The following is a 19,639-nucleotide window of genomic DNA, read 5'->3' as shown; positions in this document are numbered from 1 at the left end:
CTTTAAGGAATTATAGTCAAGCAAAAAGAATAAAGATTACTCGATCACTGTAATCCTATCCATCATTAGATTAAAATTAGAGACCTTAGAGAAGGCCAAGAGAAAAGGTGGGTTTTTCCCACAAGGTCCAATGTCAGGTGTAAAGGAGGGGAATGGAACTCACCTTGCAGCGTTCTGATAAGCCTCTCGCTTGAAGTGATATTATTCACTAAAACTGCCTGCAAGGAAGATAAACACAGAATGAAACCCTAGGCAACCTAACAACTCAAGAGTGCAGTGATAAGACTGACATGTGGGGGAAAAAAAAGAAGGGAGCAGCACCTCCCCGACCCAGAGCAGCTGTCAGGAGGGAGGGCCCCAGACGGGCAGCAGCTCTCTGGCTGGACAATCAAACGTCCAGTCTGAAAAATAACATGCATGTTGAAAGATCTGCTTTCCAAACAGTAGTCTATAACCCAAGGAAGGGGTACCCGGGTCCTGGCTCTATTTCATCTCCAGGACACAATCCTCCTCCATGAACAGCCCCAGCCCTGCCTGGCTGAATCAGCAACTTCAGCTTCTCTGTGAGGGAGCCCAGGTACAGTCACATCCTCAATCAGAAGTCACCCTTTGGATTCCAGGCTGGCTAACAGAATGAAGAGAGGGGGACCTGATGCCCACTCCAGCAGCACAGCCTCCTGATTCATTTTAACCTCTGGCCTCTGGCTTCTGTCCACAGAGTCTACCAGCTCTGACGATGAAGGGCTGACAGCCAGTTAGTTACACGAAGTTAGGAATGCCAACGACAGAAGAGGGAAGAGGTGACACCAGACTCAGGACAATGAAAAAAAAGTAAAAAGAGATTGTGTGGAGTTCAGTGTAACCAGCGGCCAATATGCACTGAATAACCAGTATGCCAAGTGCTCTGCTGAGCATTCCACACCTATCCACTCCTTTGCTCTTCATACGAGCTAGATGAGGTGGGAGAAATATCATCCATCTTAGGGGCCAGGAAACTGAAGCCCAGACTGCTTAGGAGGATCAATGTCACATGGCTTTTTCAACAGCAAACAGGCAAAGCAAACCCCTAGACCCAGCAAGCTGGCTCCAGAAACTGAGCTCTTCACCACCACTTGCCTAACTGAATCTAAACCCCGAGTAAGACATCAATCTAGTGGACTGCGCCTAGTGCTAAAAAAAAACCCAAAATCTGGGAAAAAAGGGAACTAGAATATTAAATATCAGAGCGCATGATATTGGTGTTGTTTTGTGAACACACACACACAGAGCTGGGCACTGTGTCATAATCAACAAAGTCTGTAAAATGCTGCCCGTAATCTCAAGACACATTTTTGCTGCATTCCTGGTTAATGGTGTCAATGACAACCACACCACCTCACCGTTCTGTGCCTTTGGTTTCCTCTTGGACCCTCTCCGTGTAGCCCTCACTCTTTCTTTGGCCTAGACAGAGTTTTCTGGAGTAAGGTGATTATGAATACAGCAATGTGCTCCTAGAAATGAAATATGGCCAAGCTAATCTGGTGTTTTTTGGGGGAGATCTGAGCACAGGAACATTTCCTAGTACAATGGAAAAGAAGTCACAGTGATAATATCTCACATGATCAACCTCTCAGGGAGAGACGTCAAGAGCGGTACTTATAGATATCCTACGCAGGCAGCAGAGAGAAGAGAACCTGAAATGACAGGATGATTAGCATAGCGAGGAATCAGATTCACACAGCTTGCAGATCCTGCCACTCTCGTTGGTCATATGATCCAGCATCCCCACTTATGGGTACAGATCCAAAAGAACTCAAAGCAAGATCTTGAAGAGATATCTGCACCCCCACATTCGCAGCAGTACTATTCACAAGAGCCAAGAACTGGAAACAACCCAGGGTCTCTCAACAGATAAAGAAAATGGTATATACCTATGGTGGTATATACATATGGTGGAATATTATGCAGCCTTTAAAAAGGAGTGTCACGTGCTACAACATGGATGAAGCTTAAGGCCATAACTAAGCAAAACAAGCCAGTCGCAAAAAAAAAAAAAATACTGTGATTCCACTCATATGAAGTATCTAAAGCAGTCAAAATCATAGAAACAGAAAGCAGAAAGGTGGTTGCCAACAGCTGGGGGAAGTGGCAGGGAAATTAGGATTGAATGGGCATAGCGTCTCGGTGTTGCAAGATGAAAAAGTTCGAGATCTGTTGAATATATTTAACACTACTGAACTGTACACTTAACTTCTACCTCACCTATGCATCAAAACCTCCTCTCTGAACATCAAAGCTGAAACAAAACAGAAAAAGAACACTTAAATGATTATACACTGATTATATCTCAAAAGCTGTTATCTCCTAGGTAAATCATTTCTAAATTATGGCAATATAAAAATTATGGGCAATATGACTTGTCCCTCCTCATAGCCCCACCCCTAAAACATCCATATTGGAGTTTGCAACTATCTGGGGATTCAGGAAGGTTTAGAAATTGCTGCAATCTGAAATATCTGAAGATATTTCTGTCTACCACATGAGTTTATTCTTCCAAAAAGAATTTGTTTTAGTTATCTTCCTCCGCCTACTTACTTATGCATGGAAAAAAACAGTCTCCACTTAAATGGAAAAAAGATCATAAAATGCCATCAAGCTTTTATATACAGTTTTATATTTACTGAAAATCTTGTTGAATCACTTTCAAGAAAATTATGAAAATGTTTTTAGCTTTTTTAAGGGTTCGATAAAAAGAAAAAAAGACCTGTATTAAGCAAAATTATTTTTAAATGAATTATATATTCTACTCTAAACAACCCGGGTGTTTCACATGTTGGTGCAGTGACTTTGTGGAGAGGTGCACTTCCTGTGAGTGTGGACCGTGTCCTCAGGGAACGCTCAGCAGCAGACAAGGAGGCACAGTAAGTTCCACTGGAATGTAACTGGAAACTAAACTCGGAAAATCTCAGGATTATAATCCCCCACGTACAAATTCATTGTAACCATTCCATTCTGGGAAACAAGTACATTTGACCAGACTATTTCTGCTTTAGATTCCTAGAAAAATAAGCCCAACATTTCACAGTAAATTTCCAAAGCAGTAAATCTACGAAAAAATCAGCACATTCTGAAAGCTCAACAAGATGTAAATGACTAAATTTTACATGCACTATCTTTTGAAAAGCTCACCGGAAGTGTGATACGGATCACATTATTAAAAAGAGAAGGTGACTTCTACTGCTATATTTGTTTGGCTCATTGAAACAATCCACCATTGAAGGTGAGGGTCCACCTTAAATCAAGCCTTACTAAAGAGAACCCTCAAACCCTCTAACCCCTGTCAACCCACCAGCACTCAGGTGCCTAGGTAATGTCTTTGGAATGTCACTGCCGTTAGTTCTGCAGGGAAACAAACCTTAAAATGAGAAACTTAATCTTAGTGACCTGGGCATGACATTAAGAATGGGAAGAACAATATGAAATATTCATTAGTGTTGTCATTTTATCCCTCACCAATCTTAAAATCTCGCAGAGCAGTGCCATCCAACGGAAATATGGATGTCCTATGTTAGTCACATATAGAAATTTTAAATTCTCTACCAGTGATATTAAATAAAGTAAAAAGACACAAGTTGGGCAACGGATTTGAGCAGATATTTGTCCAAATGATGGCCAATAAATACACAGGAAAGACGGCTCAATATCATTGGTCATTAGAAATCCAATCAAAATGAGAAGTACCACTTCGCACACTCCAGGATGACTACAAGTAAAAAAAAAAAAAAAAGCGGAGGGTGGGAATGACAAGGATATAGAGAAAATGGATCCGTCATACACAGCTAATGAGAACGTAAACTGATGCAGCTGCTATGGAAAACAGTTTGGCGGTTCCTCGAGAAGTTAAACAGAGATTATATAACCCAGTAATTCCACTCCCAAGTATGTACCCAAGAAAACTGAAAACATAGATCCACATAAAAACTTGTCCACAAATGTTCACAGAAGAATATTCATAACAGCCAAAAAGTGGAAACAACTCAAATGTCCATCAAGTGATGAGTGGATAAACAGAAAGTGGTATATCCATACAACAGAATATTATTCGGCCATAAAAATAAGTGCTGATACGTGCCGCAACATGGATGAACCTTGAAAACACTGTACTAATTAAAGCAGCAAGTTACAAAAGCCCCCAAAATGTATGATTATGTTGATATGATATGTCCAGCATAGGCAAATCTATGGAGACAAAGTAAGTGAGCGGCTGCCAGGGGCTGGAGGGTAGGGAAAATGGGAGTGAGTGCTTAATGGGTACACGTTTGATTTTGGGGGTGATGAAAATGTTCTGGAGTTAGTGGTGATAGTTGCACAACATCATGACTATACCAAAAACCACTGAATGATACACTTTAAAATGGTTAAAATGGTGAACTTTACATTATGTGAAAAAAAAAACACAGGTGAAATAAAATACTAATATTTTATTTAATATATCCAAATTATCATTTTAAGATGTAATCAACATAAACTGAATTAATGAGATATTTTACTTTTTTATTCAGACTAAGCCTTTCAAATCTAGCATATTTTACACTTACAGCACATCTCTATGGGGATATTTTCGGTGCTCCATTGCCACTTGCCGGCAAAGACAGCACAGTCCCTGAGGAATAAGAAAAGAGGGCAGACAGAGTCCCAGAGAGTCCCGGTGAAGTGCCAATTATTTATTTATAGCATCTCACTAAGATTACACACTCACACTGGCACCCATTCACATCAACAACAAAACAGACAATGCCACCCTAACACTTCATATCCACAACCCCTGTGGGCCAAATCCTGGCTCAATGAACATATGTTCTCAGAGAAACCACCAAACAAAGTGGTGGGCAGCTAGTCCAGTTCACAAAACCCTATGGCTGATGTAAGTCATTTTTGTGATTAAAAACAGACATGGAAATGTGAACAAAGAGATATCTGATATTAAGGATTTGCTGGAGTTTGGGGTATGATAATGGCATTGTGGTTTCGAGAAAGATCCCCCCTTTTAGAGATATATACTGAAATATTTATGATTGAAAAAGTATGAGTTATAATCACTGAAGCCTGACATTGGACACACACGAGTCCATTAGATCATTCTACTTTTTCATGTTTAAAAATTTCCAAAAATTAGCCCTCATACACAGGCATACATATCTAATCCTGTCACGTTGCTACTAATTTAAACTGAAAAGTAAAGCTAAGGATGAATCCTCTTTTTAATCTTAACTGCAAGGCTGGTTTTAGTGGGAAAGAAAGGTCAGTTAGAAAATGTTGAGATAAACTTGTTTTCTGAAGGAAATCTTGGGTAGGTTCAAGACCTTTCAGAGGCACAGATCTCTCTAGCATGTTATTCTTACTTGTAATCTCACTGCTAACATTAAGCAGTTTTCTTATCACAGTATATACGGCTGATCCACAATGTATCCGCGATGACAGAGGTCTTTTGAAGCTCTTTAGCTAAAGAGGAGGAGCAAGAAAAAGAGAAATGAGTAGAGAGAAAGAGAGCAAGAGAGAAGACTGGGGGTGGATTTTCTTAAAGAAAATGAAAAGACCTGAAGGGAGAGAAGGGAAATGGAAGACACTGTGGATACCGCTTTGCAGTCTGCTACTAATTTGCTCCTTCACTTTGGACACGTCACTTAACTTCTCCCGGCCTCAGTTTTTCCAACCGGAAACCAAAAGGGTTGGCCTGCAGTGTTTTAAAAGAGACACACAATGGACAGTTCAGGTGGAACAATTCTTACTGGCCGTACTGGCCCCACATGGCAGCATATTTACAACCCTGCTCTCCTCCTCTCCTCTGAATGTCAGGAGCATCTTTGTCCATGAAATGTATGCCACCAAGACTAAAAAAAAAAATAGCCCCACCCCCACATTTCCAAATGGCCCTGGTGAGGAGGCTGGAGGTTTAGTCAATAGCTGTATATATAAAAGAACTGACAGCAGAGCCAGGGGGAGGTCCAGGTTCTAGCTCAGCCGCTTGGCCCCAGGCTCTCCACCAGGTTGAAAACCACTGGTATTGATGACCACACACATCTCTTTAATCCTTCAAAATTCCTGCAATCCTAAACCCCCAGGAAGCAAGCACGGCAGGAGGGAGCCGGTTTCCCGTGAGCAGGGCTGGGAAAGATAATAGCTGGGAAGCAGTGCCAAGCTAGACAAGCACAGCACACAAGGGCTTGACTGCGGGGCAGGTGCTTGAAAAGCACTTGAAAATCTTCATCCCTGTTCTCAGAGGAAGAAAAACACTCATGGCTACACAGACGGCACCAACAATGAGAACATTCCCTGGCTGTTTTTTAACCAGCCGGGAAATGCCACCATGACACTTTGGGACAGGTACTGAGAACAACAGATTCCACTGTTCCAAGCCCACCACGCCCGAGGGCAGGGGGAGCTGTCCCAAGCCCCACTGTCAACGGCAGGGGAAGCCCTGGCTGAGCACCTTCTGTGGCTTTAGTTTTTTTCCAAATAGAAATCCTAACAATGCCTCTGCCTCACCTGTGGCAAGGTCAAATCCTGACTTCCTGCAAACACGTGTACACAGACACCTCGGGATTAAAGAGGAAATGAAAACTGAACTAAGTGTAGGGGTTACTGGGCCACAGATCCCACGCATTGCTCAACAGGAATAATCATAGACCCGCCCCCATCTGTCAGGGTGAAAGAGAAAATAAAAAGATAGTGAGGTCAAATTTCCTCTATGTATTTCACATCAAACGCCTGTCCTGCGGTGCTGGGTTAAGTATAGAGGTGAACAGAGGGGCAGGGAATTCTGAGTGAGAGAACAAGGCAAAGCCACCACCGGAGCACACCCTAGGAGTCCATTACACCTTCTAGATAGCAAAGAAACATGAAAAAGCTCTTTCTGGTAAGGAAGAGGCCAAGTCCAAGACTGAATAGCTCTGCGGGGTTTGTTTTTGCCCCCACAGAACAAGAGAGCAGTGCTCAGAAAACAGCCAGGTCTGCTCAACTGCCGTCATCACGGGCAATTCTCGCTGCAAGGTAATGCCCTCCATGTGGAAAACAGGTTTCGATGAATTTATTTCCCCTGCTTTCACTTTCTGCCTCTATGCACACAGCTCCTTCACCTCTCCACGTCATACCTGTCGCCCAGGCCTGTCAATTCTTTCCACTGGTTGTCTCCCAAACCTGCTAACTTCACAGAATCCCTTCTACGCTTATCTCAATTCAGCAAATGATTTTTGCTTCAAATATTTAAAGAGCTGCCTGAGTAGTTTGCTTCCTCTGCCCTGCTCCCCACCCCAAGCATACCCCCAGGGGCCAGGGCCTGCCTTTTAAACACCGAACTGATCTGATGACCTGGAACCCTTTGATGGTTCCCCTGTCATGAACTCAACTCCAAATACTTTAAGTGGCTTCAGGGTCTCGACATTTCTCTGTACTCCTTATATTCCCAACACCACTCACACCCAGCCACCAGGTGCTGTTCCCACCTCCTGACACCTTGGGAGGGGCACATTCACCTGGCACTTCCAGGTGAGATACCTGAAGACTGCTCTCCTGTGACTCACGCAGCACTTCGACACCCTTACCTTACCCACCCGGTGGGGGACGCAGATCAACACCTCCAATCTTCTAGTGTGCCTTCTGAAAAAGCTTGAAAGTTAAAAGTTCAATTTTCCAGACTCATTCCAAGTGACATTTAGATCCAATCAGATGCATTCACTTGAGACTGGAATGCTGAACAGGATTAGGCGTGGAGGTGCAGAATGGATACGGAGTAGGATGCCCTGCCTCTGAGCTAAGCTGCAGCGGCAGCCTCCTGGTCCAGTCTCTGGGTGGGGCTCTGGAGCCACTCCTGACATGGTGAGCCATCCTAGAGACTGCTCTTCCAGGCCCTCCTACCTCTTATCAGCGCCTACCTCCTCGTGCCAAATCCTTTCTGTTTAAAACAGCCAGAATGAGTTCTGACTACAATTGACCACGACAGATTCATTTACTTGTCTTTTTCCAGCACTCGACAGGAAATGCATGGACATCAGACACAGCCTGGTCTGCAGCTAGGCACAAGCCTGGTGCCTGGTAAAATACTGAACAGACAGAACTGAACACGAAAAATTAATCATAAAAACTGAAAACCTACTCTTAAACCCTTTATTCTTCAATCAATCACAGGGATAAAAAGTGATAAAAATAAAAGAAACTACATTTATCTGCACAAGTTCACTCTGGCCCCCCAAGAAAACGACCCCTCCAGAAGAAAGGTACACAAAAAAAGCTGGCCCAGAGAGAAGAAAATGGAACACTCAGAACTGTGTCTTGTGCCACATGAGATTTCTATATGATGACGCCAGAGGGAAAGAGCCAACAGTCTGGACCCAGCCCCCTGCCGGCCCACTCTGCAAGTCCCAGGAGCCAAGAAGTGACCTCTCAAAGTATAATCTTTACCTCCATCTCGGAGGTAACATCACCTATGTCCCAGTCAGGCACTTCGAGAAATTAAATGTATTCTTATGTGAACAGGATTAGAGTTTTGAAAACTCTAAAGTAAGACAAATGACTAGACCTCTTAACATCAGTCATTTCTTTTACAAGAGACAGAATCTTACAGAGGAAGTTACTCACAGAAACCAGTGCTGAGGAGAGCAGCCCCAATCCCAGGCCCCAAACTGCACAAGAACCAATGACATAAACCATCTCAGCTCTTCTGGCTTTCACCACCCAACAACCACAGAAACTCCACTAATGGGTCATTTACAACAGGAAACCCCTCTAAAGCATGGTGTTTTCATGCCACTCATCTCAATGCTTGACAGAGCTTCCTCGTACCCCAAGTGACTATGCGAGAGAGGAGAAACCTGGAAGCTGACTGAAGCCACCTCAATCAAGCACAAGTCACAAAGGTGAGTGACAAAGGTGCAGGTAAGGCAAGGTGAGTGGCCGGCCTGTCCCGCCTCCACCTTCCCAGCTGCCTCGCTCCATGAGCTTTTCTCCTTCTGACACAAAACAATTAACAAGTCACCAACATCCCCTCTTCCATTCTTCCAGTCAACAATTTTTTTTAGACCAGTAGCTTCCCTTCTGGAATGACACAGGAACTGTATTTCCATTACAAATAAAATGTTACTCAATTTTCTTTATACTATTGCACTATTAATTTATGTATTTTAACAATAAATGAAGCATAAAGGTCAACATCAGATAAATGATTGCAAGAAACCGGCCCAGCAAGAATGTCACCAACACAAATATGAACAATGAAGCCATTTCTGATTCTAACTTGGGGCAAGTAAAAATGAACAAAAGAGCAGGAAGCTGGACATTCCCTGGATGAAGTGCTACTAAGTAATTCAGGGACTTCAGATATCAGGTAATCTGTCCCTCTCATGCCTTTAGGGCCACTGCGTGGGTATGGAGCAGCCACCAGCCAGGAGAGTACCCAAGATCTTGGTAAGTCTTCAGACTCCAAAATACCGATCAGCCTTCTGACAACAAAATAAAATGAATTAAACCACTCTATGCCATCCTTAGGAGATAGATAATGCAGACCTTTACAAGCGACCCTCTATTAGCTTTTGCCAAAAACTAAAACCTGAGAGTCTGTTTCTACTTAGGCCCCTTAAAAACCTGTTTCAAACATACACACTTGTACATCTTAAAATAGCATTTCACTGGTGGTTGCGTGAAGATTATTTATACCCATGCAAATGTGGTTTAAAATGTGACCTCAAGTTCTTTGACGCTGTTCCCAAAGACAGAGTCTAATCCCTTCCCCCGCTTCCATTTGGGCTGGCCTGCCTGAGTGACCCACTTCTAACTAATGCAGAGGAAGTGACCATGCTGACTACAGTAAAAGGTATCATGGGTTGTACCAAAAAAATTCATGTCCACCCAGAACCTGTAAATGGACCTATGAAATCTATTTAGAAACAAACATTTATAAAACAATTCTGTCTCGAATTATACCCCTGACTTTCTACTTCTGACTGCCTCGACACCCCTAAAACAACAATGCATAATAAGGCAAGAGTTTCTGGGTCTTTTTTAATGATGTGTCAAAACTATATGTGTTCACATATGTTAATCATTTAAAGAACCTCCTTTACGTTCTACAATTTTCACGGCATACCTATATTTATAAAAGCTTGAATATAAAAATTTATAAAAGTTTAGATGTAATCTATTTTTTAAAAGAAGGTGAGTAGTTCTCAGGGGTGTTAATCTCTGAGAGATAAAAGTATGATTTTTTTTTTGTATTTTCAAAAATGCCTACAATATTTTGATAATTAAGACAGACAACTTTTTTGAAAGTTACTTAAGGCTGACATGCACAATCATTTGTTTCAAAACAAAGCTGAACATCCCTTCTAATATACAACTCAGGAGATGACTATACGAGGGCTTCCACCAAGTTGTACAAATACACATGAACTTACATAATTGTACTTATGCGGTCAAACCGTCATAAACATACCTAATTCTGCAACAGACAAGGAGGCAGAAAAGAAAGGAAATGAGAATGACGATTCAATGCCCAAGAATCAGCTGAAGTCTCATTAAAATATCTATCACCAAATGATCAAAGTCTGAGATCTGGTTCAAATTATCTCATGTGACTGACTGGTCGATGCTCCAGCCAATGAGTGCACGCCCTCTGTGCCAGGTTTCCTCCCTCATCCAATGGGCTGGCTGTGGGGCATCAAAATGGAACAAACATGGCCACCTAGCCTTCCACGCGGGCAGCAGCAATGGGTGAGCAGCAAGTCTCCTACCCGGCATATCTTCTAAAAATTTTCAAGGATTCCAGTAAATGTGGGTAAAAATGAAAGAAATATCTTAGAAAAAAAGTATGAACATCAATTACTTGGTAACAGCTCTGCTAAATGATTTTTAAAAAATTATATCTACTAATTATAATATCTTCTACTTTTAAAATAATTTCAGAGGGTCAAAAAAATGAAAAAACTCTAATAAGAATTTTATTTTTAACAGTGTCATACTGCAAAATGCCTTATCTCCATCACCAGTGTATGGTTTTACTACCTGCTCACAATACAGTGATCTGAGAACTTAGAAGAAATGTGTGCATACGTGAGCAAATACATGCATGTGTACTATCTTTAAAATAAAAAATTCCATATTCTTTGAGGCCCAATACCCAGAGATTCTGATCCAGTGTATTTTAAAAATCCATTTTTTATATAAGCTCCCAGGTGATGGTAATGTGCAGGCAGGAGAGGACTGAATGCTCTGATATAACTTCTGTAACAAATCAGATCAGGGACAAACATCAGACAATTTGATAAGCTGAACTGATAATTCCGCATGGACAAACACTAGCAAGCAACAGAGGCTTTCATAAGGACCACAGCCACACGATCAAAAGGTGAATTTAACTCACCTGCCGCAGAGTTGTGAAATTCACCCGATCAGAAGGTGAATTCAAATCATGCATGAATTTAAATCATGCCGCTGAGGAAAACAAGGATTTGAACCCAGGTCTGCCTTTCACCACCACACTAAGCTACAGCTAAACTACTCTTGGAGCTAAGAAACTAGCACCCACCCCCAAAATGAAAATAATTTTATATTGCATATCCTAAAGTTAAAAACTCTAAAAAAAAAAAAAAAAAAAAAAAAAGACTCGCATTCTTTTCCAATGGCCATTTGATTCTGTCAAATGTTTATTTTACCTTCTTTACTGGGACTCCTTGATGGTCAACATATACCAGGAGGTGTTTAGTTACTACAAGAGTCTCCCTCCACTTGGATCCTGAAACAGTTCTGAACTTGGGGATAGGGTAAGAGGGCTAAGTAAGGCATTTTGCCCGCTTTGTAAAAAAGCCATACAACTGAAGCATTAAGAACCGAGGGAGTCACCTGGTTTCTGGCTAAAAGATGTTCCCTCTTGGTTTTTCCTGTGTGAGATGTTTCTAGGAAAAGCCAGTCAATCATATTTCAAAGAACTCCAAGTTTTGGTCTTATCTCCACAACAGATTACACTCAGGACTTGCCTGTGGTAATGGCGCTTCACTGACTGCATTACTGGAACTCTCTAGAACAAATGGTTCTGTGCAGAGCATTCTCTAAGGATTCTGCTGACACGATACGGGAAGCTGGTTGTCTAGCACCCACTTTATAAGGGATTGGAACCCCAAGAGCTCATACCCAGGCTGAGGCAGAATGTCCATGAACAGAAATTACCATGCAACCTCTTTTCCAACTCCTCACACAAAACATGCACCAACGCTTGCATGCAATGCGCAAACATATCCAGAAGCTTGGAGGAGAATGAGAGAGATCAGTCCAGAATTTTAGATTTCATGGTTCAAGTAAAATTTCAGAAGCATTTAGTAGAGAGAAAATAAGGACACTTAAAACAACCAAACACCATAGACAGACACACACAGACACATACCGTCTTCCATCACTACCATTTTAAAAAGCAAAAGTTAAAGACAAAAATGTAGAAAAGCCAAGGGGTCAGGGGTTGGGGGGCTGGGAGAAAGGGGTGAAGGATTAAAGAAATACAAATAGGTCACGGGGATGGGGAGCATGGCATAGGGAATGCAGTCAGCATTAATGTAATGGCTATGTATAGAGCCAGAGGAGAGAAAGAGCAATCAGGGGAATCGTTTTATAAACTATATAAATGTTTAACCAATGTACTGTATACTTGAAACTAATAATAAAAATTTTGTTTAATGTAGACAGGCCACAGGCTCATAATAAAAGACAACTCTTTCTAAGGAAAAGAGTTAAACTTTCAGGTAATGACACATACATACAGGGGCGGAGAGATAGAAAAAGACACACAAAATATCCTTATTTTTCTCACTCTGTACAGATGGCAAAACCTGTTGTGGTTGGTCTCAGGCCTGTCTCTTTCGGCCATGCACTGACAAAGCAGTAAATCAGCAATGAGCAGGCACTAAGCCAGCAGGAGAGTCTTTCTCACCTTCCCTTGCCCAGCCTGAGGGCCCATCTAAGCCCCGGCCCCACAGGGCAGTCCTGCTGGTCTTTGCTGGGTCCCCTTTCCCAGCCCAGCATTCCTCAGTTCCTGTCACACTCCTTCCTAACCGGGCAGAGGCCAGAGTGCCAGAGCGTTCTCCACAAACCCTGCAAATCCCAAATGGAATCTCTGCAAACTCTATTCCTTAAGAATAAACTGTACTTCCTCCCAAAAATGTGCTTTAAGGGGTTTTATTTGTGTACGCCCTATAAGAAATGTCTAGGTCTTATTCTATTCAGTTAAAGGGGATTTCAGGGACACAAAATAGTGTCACCCACATATAAGAAAAGTAAAGAGAAATTTGGAAGTACTTTACTATGACAGCATTAAAACTGGAATAATTCCCAGGGAAGAAATATACATTTGTGAACAAGGGAAAGTACTCTGCAAATGAAAAGAGCAAAAAGCATTTTTCACATTATAAACCAATTAGGTAAGAAAAGCCTGAGAATAGTTCATTTTCTGGTGAAGTGCTAGCCTCTAGTTCATACTAAAACCAAGTCTATCTTCGAGATAATAGACTTCAGGATACAACCTCCCTCCAACAAATCAAGTATGTCAGAGAGAGGTGCATGCTTCAGGAAGGGCCACACTTATCTAGGTAATAAATGGTCATGGGTTTCATACACTTCAGAAAAGAAAATATTAATAACTCACACCATTATACAATTTAATAAACAAAAAAGCAGTCATCCATTCCTAAGAAAAACAGAAAACGCAAGACATATACAGCTTAGATACATTAATTAGCAGAAAGCCCCTTTTTAATCTGATGTTTTTAAACTTAAAATCCAGCAGTCTTGAGTCCCCTATGTTCTTTCTTGGTACTTACTTAGAGGTCTACAACTCTTCCAATCCATGAGATATAATGAGGGCACAAATATTATTCCTCTTTGAGACACAAGCATCCAGCACAGGCCTAGCGTAGAGTAGGGACTTAATACATGTTTATAGAAAGTTCCTTTGCATTTCTGCCATTTATCACCATTGTAAAAGGTTTTACAACAAGCCTGCCCAGGGCCTAATGGGCAAATGGGAGGGGATACCCAAAGCTTGATCAAGAGGCTAATTCCATATAATTATATAAATATACACACAGCCACTTACCTTCCCATTGAGAAGAATTTGACAGCGTATCAACTGGTATTTAGAACAGACTAAGAAGAAAACAAAGCAGGTCTTGCCTTTTCATCCTGGTGTAACTTGTTGACACTCTCCATCTGAAAGTTATGGCTGGACTGGATTTTGTCGAGCTGCTCACGCTGCTTCTCCAGCTCTCCCTGGAACTCATTCTTTTTCAGCTCCACAGCACCTCTTTCGGCAGCCGCCCTGCGGACTCTGCCTTCCAGCTCCATGATTCGCGTCTACAAGGACACCTGGGTGTAAGGGCAAATGTCAAGCCATCCCTGGAGACCAGACCACCTGAGCTCCCTCAGCAAAGACACCAGGACCCAAAGCAAGCCTTACACACATGGTGTGTTCCCAAGGCTCAACTTTTTAAATCAGCTGTGTGGAAGCTACAGAGTTTTTCTAGAAAAACAGTGCTAGAAGTGAAAGAATTCACTTCTATGAGTGTGTGTCTCCCTAGAATCACCACCACATCCCTCACAGGAATTTTGTGAGGTTTAAATAAGCACACAAAATGCCTCCTGCTTTATTTACCCAGTGTGAGCTGGTGCTCAAATATTTAGTTACTTTTCCCCACTGACGGAGCATTTAATCATTCTTTATCAGTCAAAATTTCTAAAAACAGAATCAGTTCTCCAACTCTGGGTACCAAGACAACATCTCTGGGGACAAAACATTCAAGTGGAATGAAGTTCCATAAGTCCGAGCTCTGCCATCAGAAAGACTGGGTTGGAATCCCAGTACTTTACCTGTCTGTGCCTCAATTTACCCGCCTGTAAAATGGGGAAAATAAAGTCTCTACCATGTAGAGTTTGTGTACAAAAGATGATGATGTATGTAATGTACTGTTAAAGAAAAATTATGCTGATGCTTGTTAAAACAGTAAGGAAAACTTTATTTAAGACTACCACAACTGGAGTCATGACTATGGCAAGAGGAGAGAGAGAGAAACCGTGTTCAACTCTGAATAAAGCAAAGACAGCAGAGGATTTATGACCAACGAGTAGACTGAGAGGGTCAATGGGTGGAAAAGTATTCAGAGGAGACATCAACGGTAGGGGGATTCTTGTGAAAGACAGGCCCAGGGCTTAGATATCGAGAACGAGTGATGAGGGGCTTAATCGGGGGGAGCGGGGGGTGACTCAGCAGGATTCTCTGCTAAGCCTGGGCTGGGGAGGTCAAAAACAGAATGGGGAGGGCCAAGATGGAGGTCTAGCCAAAAAAGAGGGCCCGAGGAGACCACCTAAAGTTTGGTCAAGGAGAGTGTCGTTGCTCAGCACTGCTTGACTCACGATGCGCAACAATAAATGGGAGAGCTTAAATCATCATCCACATTAAATGATGGTAATAAAGACTGATACCCCTAAACCCATTTCTCACACCCATTATCCAAATACACTTCTGACACCACTCTCTGATAACTAGTGTGGATGGGAAGACAGGAGTGGGTTGTGGTTAGTGCACTTCATCAAGCTGTCTTCCCAGAACCAGCCCAAACGGCTCGACTAAAAGTTACCTCATGGGAAAAGCAGAGAGGGATGTTCTGGCAGCAACCCTAAGAAGTCACAAGGGGGTCCTCTCTCAAGAGCAGAGCTGATGTGGAGAGTCGAGCCCAGGGCTGGGCGGGGGGCACATGCAGGGCCCGGAACTAACATTTTAGCCAGCGCAATGTGTCAGGTGGTGATAAATAACAAATCCCTCGGCCCCCACCATCTGGCAACATTTCATACACTGAGACACCCAAAGAAAACAAGCAAGCAAAACACCTGGAGATCCACGCTCCGGGAACTCGCAATCCAGTAGTTGAAGCCCAAGACAATAATACAGGCCACCAGGGCAGCCAGCACGAGGGGCGGCGACTTCATGGTCCGACGCCCGTTTCCCAGTCCCATCATCTCAAAGGCGGGGCTGAAAGCCTGCCAAATAAAAACAAATAGAGAAGCCTCAATACTAGTACCCCATGCCCGAGGCAGGTCACATCCGTTGTCACAACCAACAGGAGGGCGTCCTGCCTGGAAACACGACTGGAGTCTTCTCCTTGAAACGTGAAGCTGTCGCTGGAGAACACGTAAGTAGCACGCCCAGCACCCACAGCGGTGTGTGTCCCGGGGGTATGTGGCCAGCTCTCCCGGGCAGGCTCGAAGACTTCAGGCAAGTAACAATTTCTCTTACACTTCAGTTTCCTCATCTGTGAAATGGAGATAATTATAGCACCTGCCTTCCCAGTAAAGTGTGAGAATGAACCATCTCTGTAAACAGCAAAAGCAAGTTATCAAGTGCTTCCACATCCCACTAGAAAGCATCCACTTATCACGCTCCAAAAAGGCCTTTTTGATTTGATTCCTAAGAAGGGAGGGTTTTTCACCCTCTCACAGAATTACTAATGGGCACCGAATTAAAACGTTTCTTGAGCAAAGCAGAAAAGCACTCTGGAGGAGTGTGAACTTGTACTGCGTAGGTCACGGGGACAGACAGGGCCTGCGGGGAGGAAGAGAACCTGGCTTCCCTCGTCTCTCTCTCTTCAGAGCCCTTATCTGTGCAGCTACAGCATGGTGAGCTGCACAGCACATCCAGGTTACAAAGAGACTTCGCACACTGCAGAGGACATGAAGCTTCTTAAGAGAAACACAAAAACCGCTTACAGGAAAAGGAGCCATTGATTTTGTTCATGGGCATCAACTGAACACCAGGTCTGGCTGGATCCCAGCACTGGTTACCAAGGAAAAGGAAAGCTGACTTTGCCAAAAGGCTTTTGCTGAGCCACATAAAACAGGACCTTATCAGAGAAAGGGCAACACGAGCAATAAAAGGTATTTCTGAGGCTTTTATGCCAGCCAGGTGGGGCCAGAAATGGAGGAGGCAGGAGGAGGGGTGAAAGCGGAAGGGGCTAGCGAGGGGGAGGAAAGACCACTGGAGACTCACTTTCGAGGTTAAGTTCTTGGAGTGAGAACATGGGAAAGCCGACAGAGCCAGCTCTCACTCTATGCTATTTCTAAGTGTGTCACTGGAAGACATCCACTTTCTTAATATAGGTACATTTTGTGCCTCGGTTTATTAAGGTTCACAGGAATAGCGTTTTTTAACAAATGGAAGGCAAGGCCCTCCACCAGCAAAAAGATTATGACTTGCTTTCTTGCGAGACTCGCTTTGCTGCAATGGCCTGAAACTGAACCCGCAGGATCCCTGAGGTTGTACCAAGATTGGCCTCCACTTCTAATTCAACAGATTTAAGGCAGGGCCCAGGTGTCGATATTTTTAATCTCTCCAAGTGATTCTAATATGCAGTCACTCTGCTCAATGTTTCTTAATGCATTTCCAAGCATCAATATATTTTTTTTAATCCAGATAAAATCATTCGCACTGTTCTGTAAATGTCATGAATCATTTAGTAACACGTCTTGTCATTTTTTCCTAGTAGCACATTATGGTTTGCTCCATACTTTTTAAAGGGCTGAATAAGGCACCACTGTATAGCAGGATTTACTTAACCAATCTCCTACTGAGGGCCATCAGGAGTTTTCTAGGCTTATTTCCAACAATGCTGCCAAAAACACACTCATACATCCACATCTGTATTTGCAAATTCTTATCCAGGTGTACAATCCCTTATTCACAATTCTGAAATCCAAAATGCTCTAAAAACCCAAAGAGATTTTTAAAAACTCAGCCAGCAACAAAACCTGACCTGAAATCAGATCAAGGTCTGACCAGAACTCACCTGAAGCTACTAATAATAGTCTTTATCTTTCTCCCTTCATGTAGCTATTCATGCTTTTCGTTGCAGAAAGATTAGTGTTTGACTGTGGGGTGCTGCTTCAGATCCTTCTGGGGCTGTCACATAATATATAATAAATGTATTATCTTCTGAATTCTGAAAAAAATCTGAATTCCAAAACATCTGGCCTCCAGGGGTTCAGGGAAGGAAGGGCGAACCAGCAGGGAGCTTACTGTGTGTGAGGCACTGATCAAGTACTTCAAATACAGGGCCTCACTGAATTCTCCCATCAGTTCTAGGGGGCATTATCACTCCCACTTTGCAAGTGATAAACTATCACAGGCAGCTGCAGATAAATTTCAGTACGTGGAATTGCTGGGCTAAAATGTATATGCATTTAACAATGATCTTATCTCTAAAATATTTAGCAAATTATAAAGGGAAAATTATACCTTCACAGTGGAGAATCCTGACAGACACCACCTTAGCCACGTGGCCAAGGTTAACATCACCAGTAATGAGACATATCAACATTACGGACAACCTGATATGATGCACTGGGAGAAAAATTCAGAGGAACTCAAACTGAGGGACAGTCTATAAGACATCTGACCCGCACTGTTCAAAAACTGTCAAGATCATGAAAAATAAGGAAACGGCTCAGGACCTGTCAGAGACTTAACTACAGAGACATGATAACTAAACAGAAGATGGGATCCTGGACTGGCTCTTAGAACAGAAAAAGGCCATTAGGGGAAAAATTAATGAAATTCAAATAAGTAATGTACTTAGGTTAATAAGATAGTGCCAAGGTTAATTTCTTAATTTTGATAAATTCTGAGTATATAAAATGGTAACATAAGAGGAAGGCAGGTAATGGATACATTGAAACCACCTGTACTATTTTTGCAACTTCCACAAATTAAATTTCTAATAAGTTTTTGATAGATCTTACCATATTGGCTTCCAAAGCATTTCCAATAATTTACCCCTCCCACAAGCTGTTTTGAGAATATGTTCTCTCACACAGTAACACACAAACCTTTTAATATCTGGCAATCTCAACAATAATCATATTTAAAATAAGTTTCTTTCGTTATAAGCATAAATGAGTATCTTCTCATTCATTGGCCATATGTATCTCATTTGGTGAAATACCTTTTCATATTCTCTACCCATTTTAAACTGGGCTGTTCATCTTATTGATTTGTAAGAGTTCCTTATATATTAAAGATCAACTAATCTGATCTTTCATGGGATAAATTTTTTTCTCAATTTTTCATTTGTTCTTTGACTTTATGAAATTTTCTGCCCATAGCTTTTGGTTGTTGTTTTTAAAATAATCTAATTTTGTCAATCTTTTATTGCTTCTGGATTGTTTAGACTTAGACATTTCCTACTCTAAGTTTAGAAACACATTTACCCATGTCTCCTCTCAATATATTATGGCTTTCATATTTATATTTAAATCTGGAATTCCTATTTAATGTAAGGAGTAAGAAAATACAAAGAATACAACTTTTTTGCGGGGGGAGGGCAGAATGGCTAGCCATTTCTGCACCCTTTATTGAATAATCTGTGTTTATCCAGTCAGTGCCTTGAAAGGCTATCTTGGTCATATTCTTAATTCTCTAACAATATACTTTTAGATGGGATCCTTGCATGAGCTTTTCTTTTTCCAGCAGTTATAAGTCAGTGCATGGATTTAAGTTTGAGAACAGAATATAAACTTGATTCTCACTTCAAAGGAAGTGTATAGATGATTGTTTAATATTCTCTTTCTTTTATCTGGTCAA

General features: G+C 42.0%; 2 protein-coding genes across 2 annotated transcripts in view; one reads left to right on the top strand and one right to left on the bottom strand.

Moving 5' to 3' along the window:
* The window catches only part of GOLM1 (golgi membrane protein 1), a 49,443-nt gene that overhangs the window by 22,058 nt on the left and 7,746 nt on the right, over window positions 1-19,639 (bottom strand). Inside the window, exons 2-4 of the mRNA XM_039875630.1 lie at window positions 15,895-16,044; window positions 14,185-14,364; window positions 164-218 (exon numbers count right to left, since the gene is read on the bottom strand). Of these exons, the coding sequence (XP_039731564.1) occupies window positions 164-218; window positions 14,185-14,364; window positions 15,895-16,023 (364 nt within the window). The 5' untranslated portion in view covers window positions 16,024-16,044. The remainder of the gene's footprint in view (window positions 1-163; window positions 219-14,184; window positions 14,365-15,894; window positions 16,045-19,639) is intronic.
* The window catches only part of LOC120612970 (translation initiation factor IF-2-like), a 36,413-nt gene continuing 32,862 nt past the window's right edge, over window positions 16,089-19,639 (top strand). The window contains exon 1 of the mRNA XM_039875692.1: window positions 16,089-16,196. Within this exon, the coding sequence (XP_039731626.1) occupies window positions 16,089-16,196 (108 nt within the window). The remainder of the gene's footprint in view (window positions 16,197-19,639) is intronic.

Source organism: Pteropus medius, unplaced genomic scaffold (genome assembly GCF_902729225.1).
Source record: "Pteropus medius unplaced genomic scaffold, Ma_sr-lr_union100, whole genome shotgun sequence".
Lineage (NCBI taxonomy): Eukaryota > Metazoa > Chordata > Mammalia > Chiroptera > Pteropodidae > Pteropus > Pteropus medius.
The sequence above is the reverse complement of the archived record's forward strand: the minus strand, read 5'-3'. Positions and strand labels throughout refer to the sequence as shown.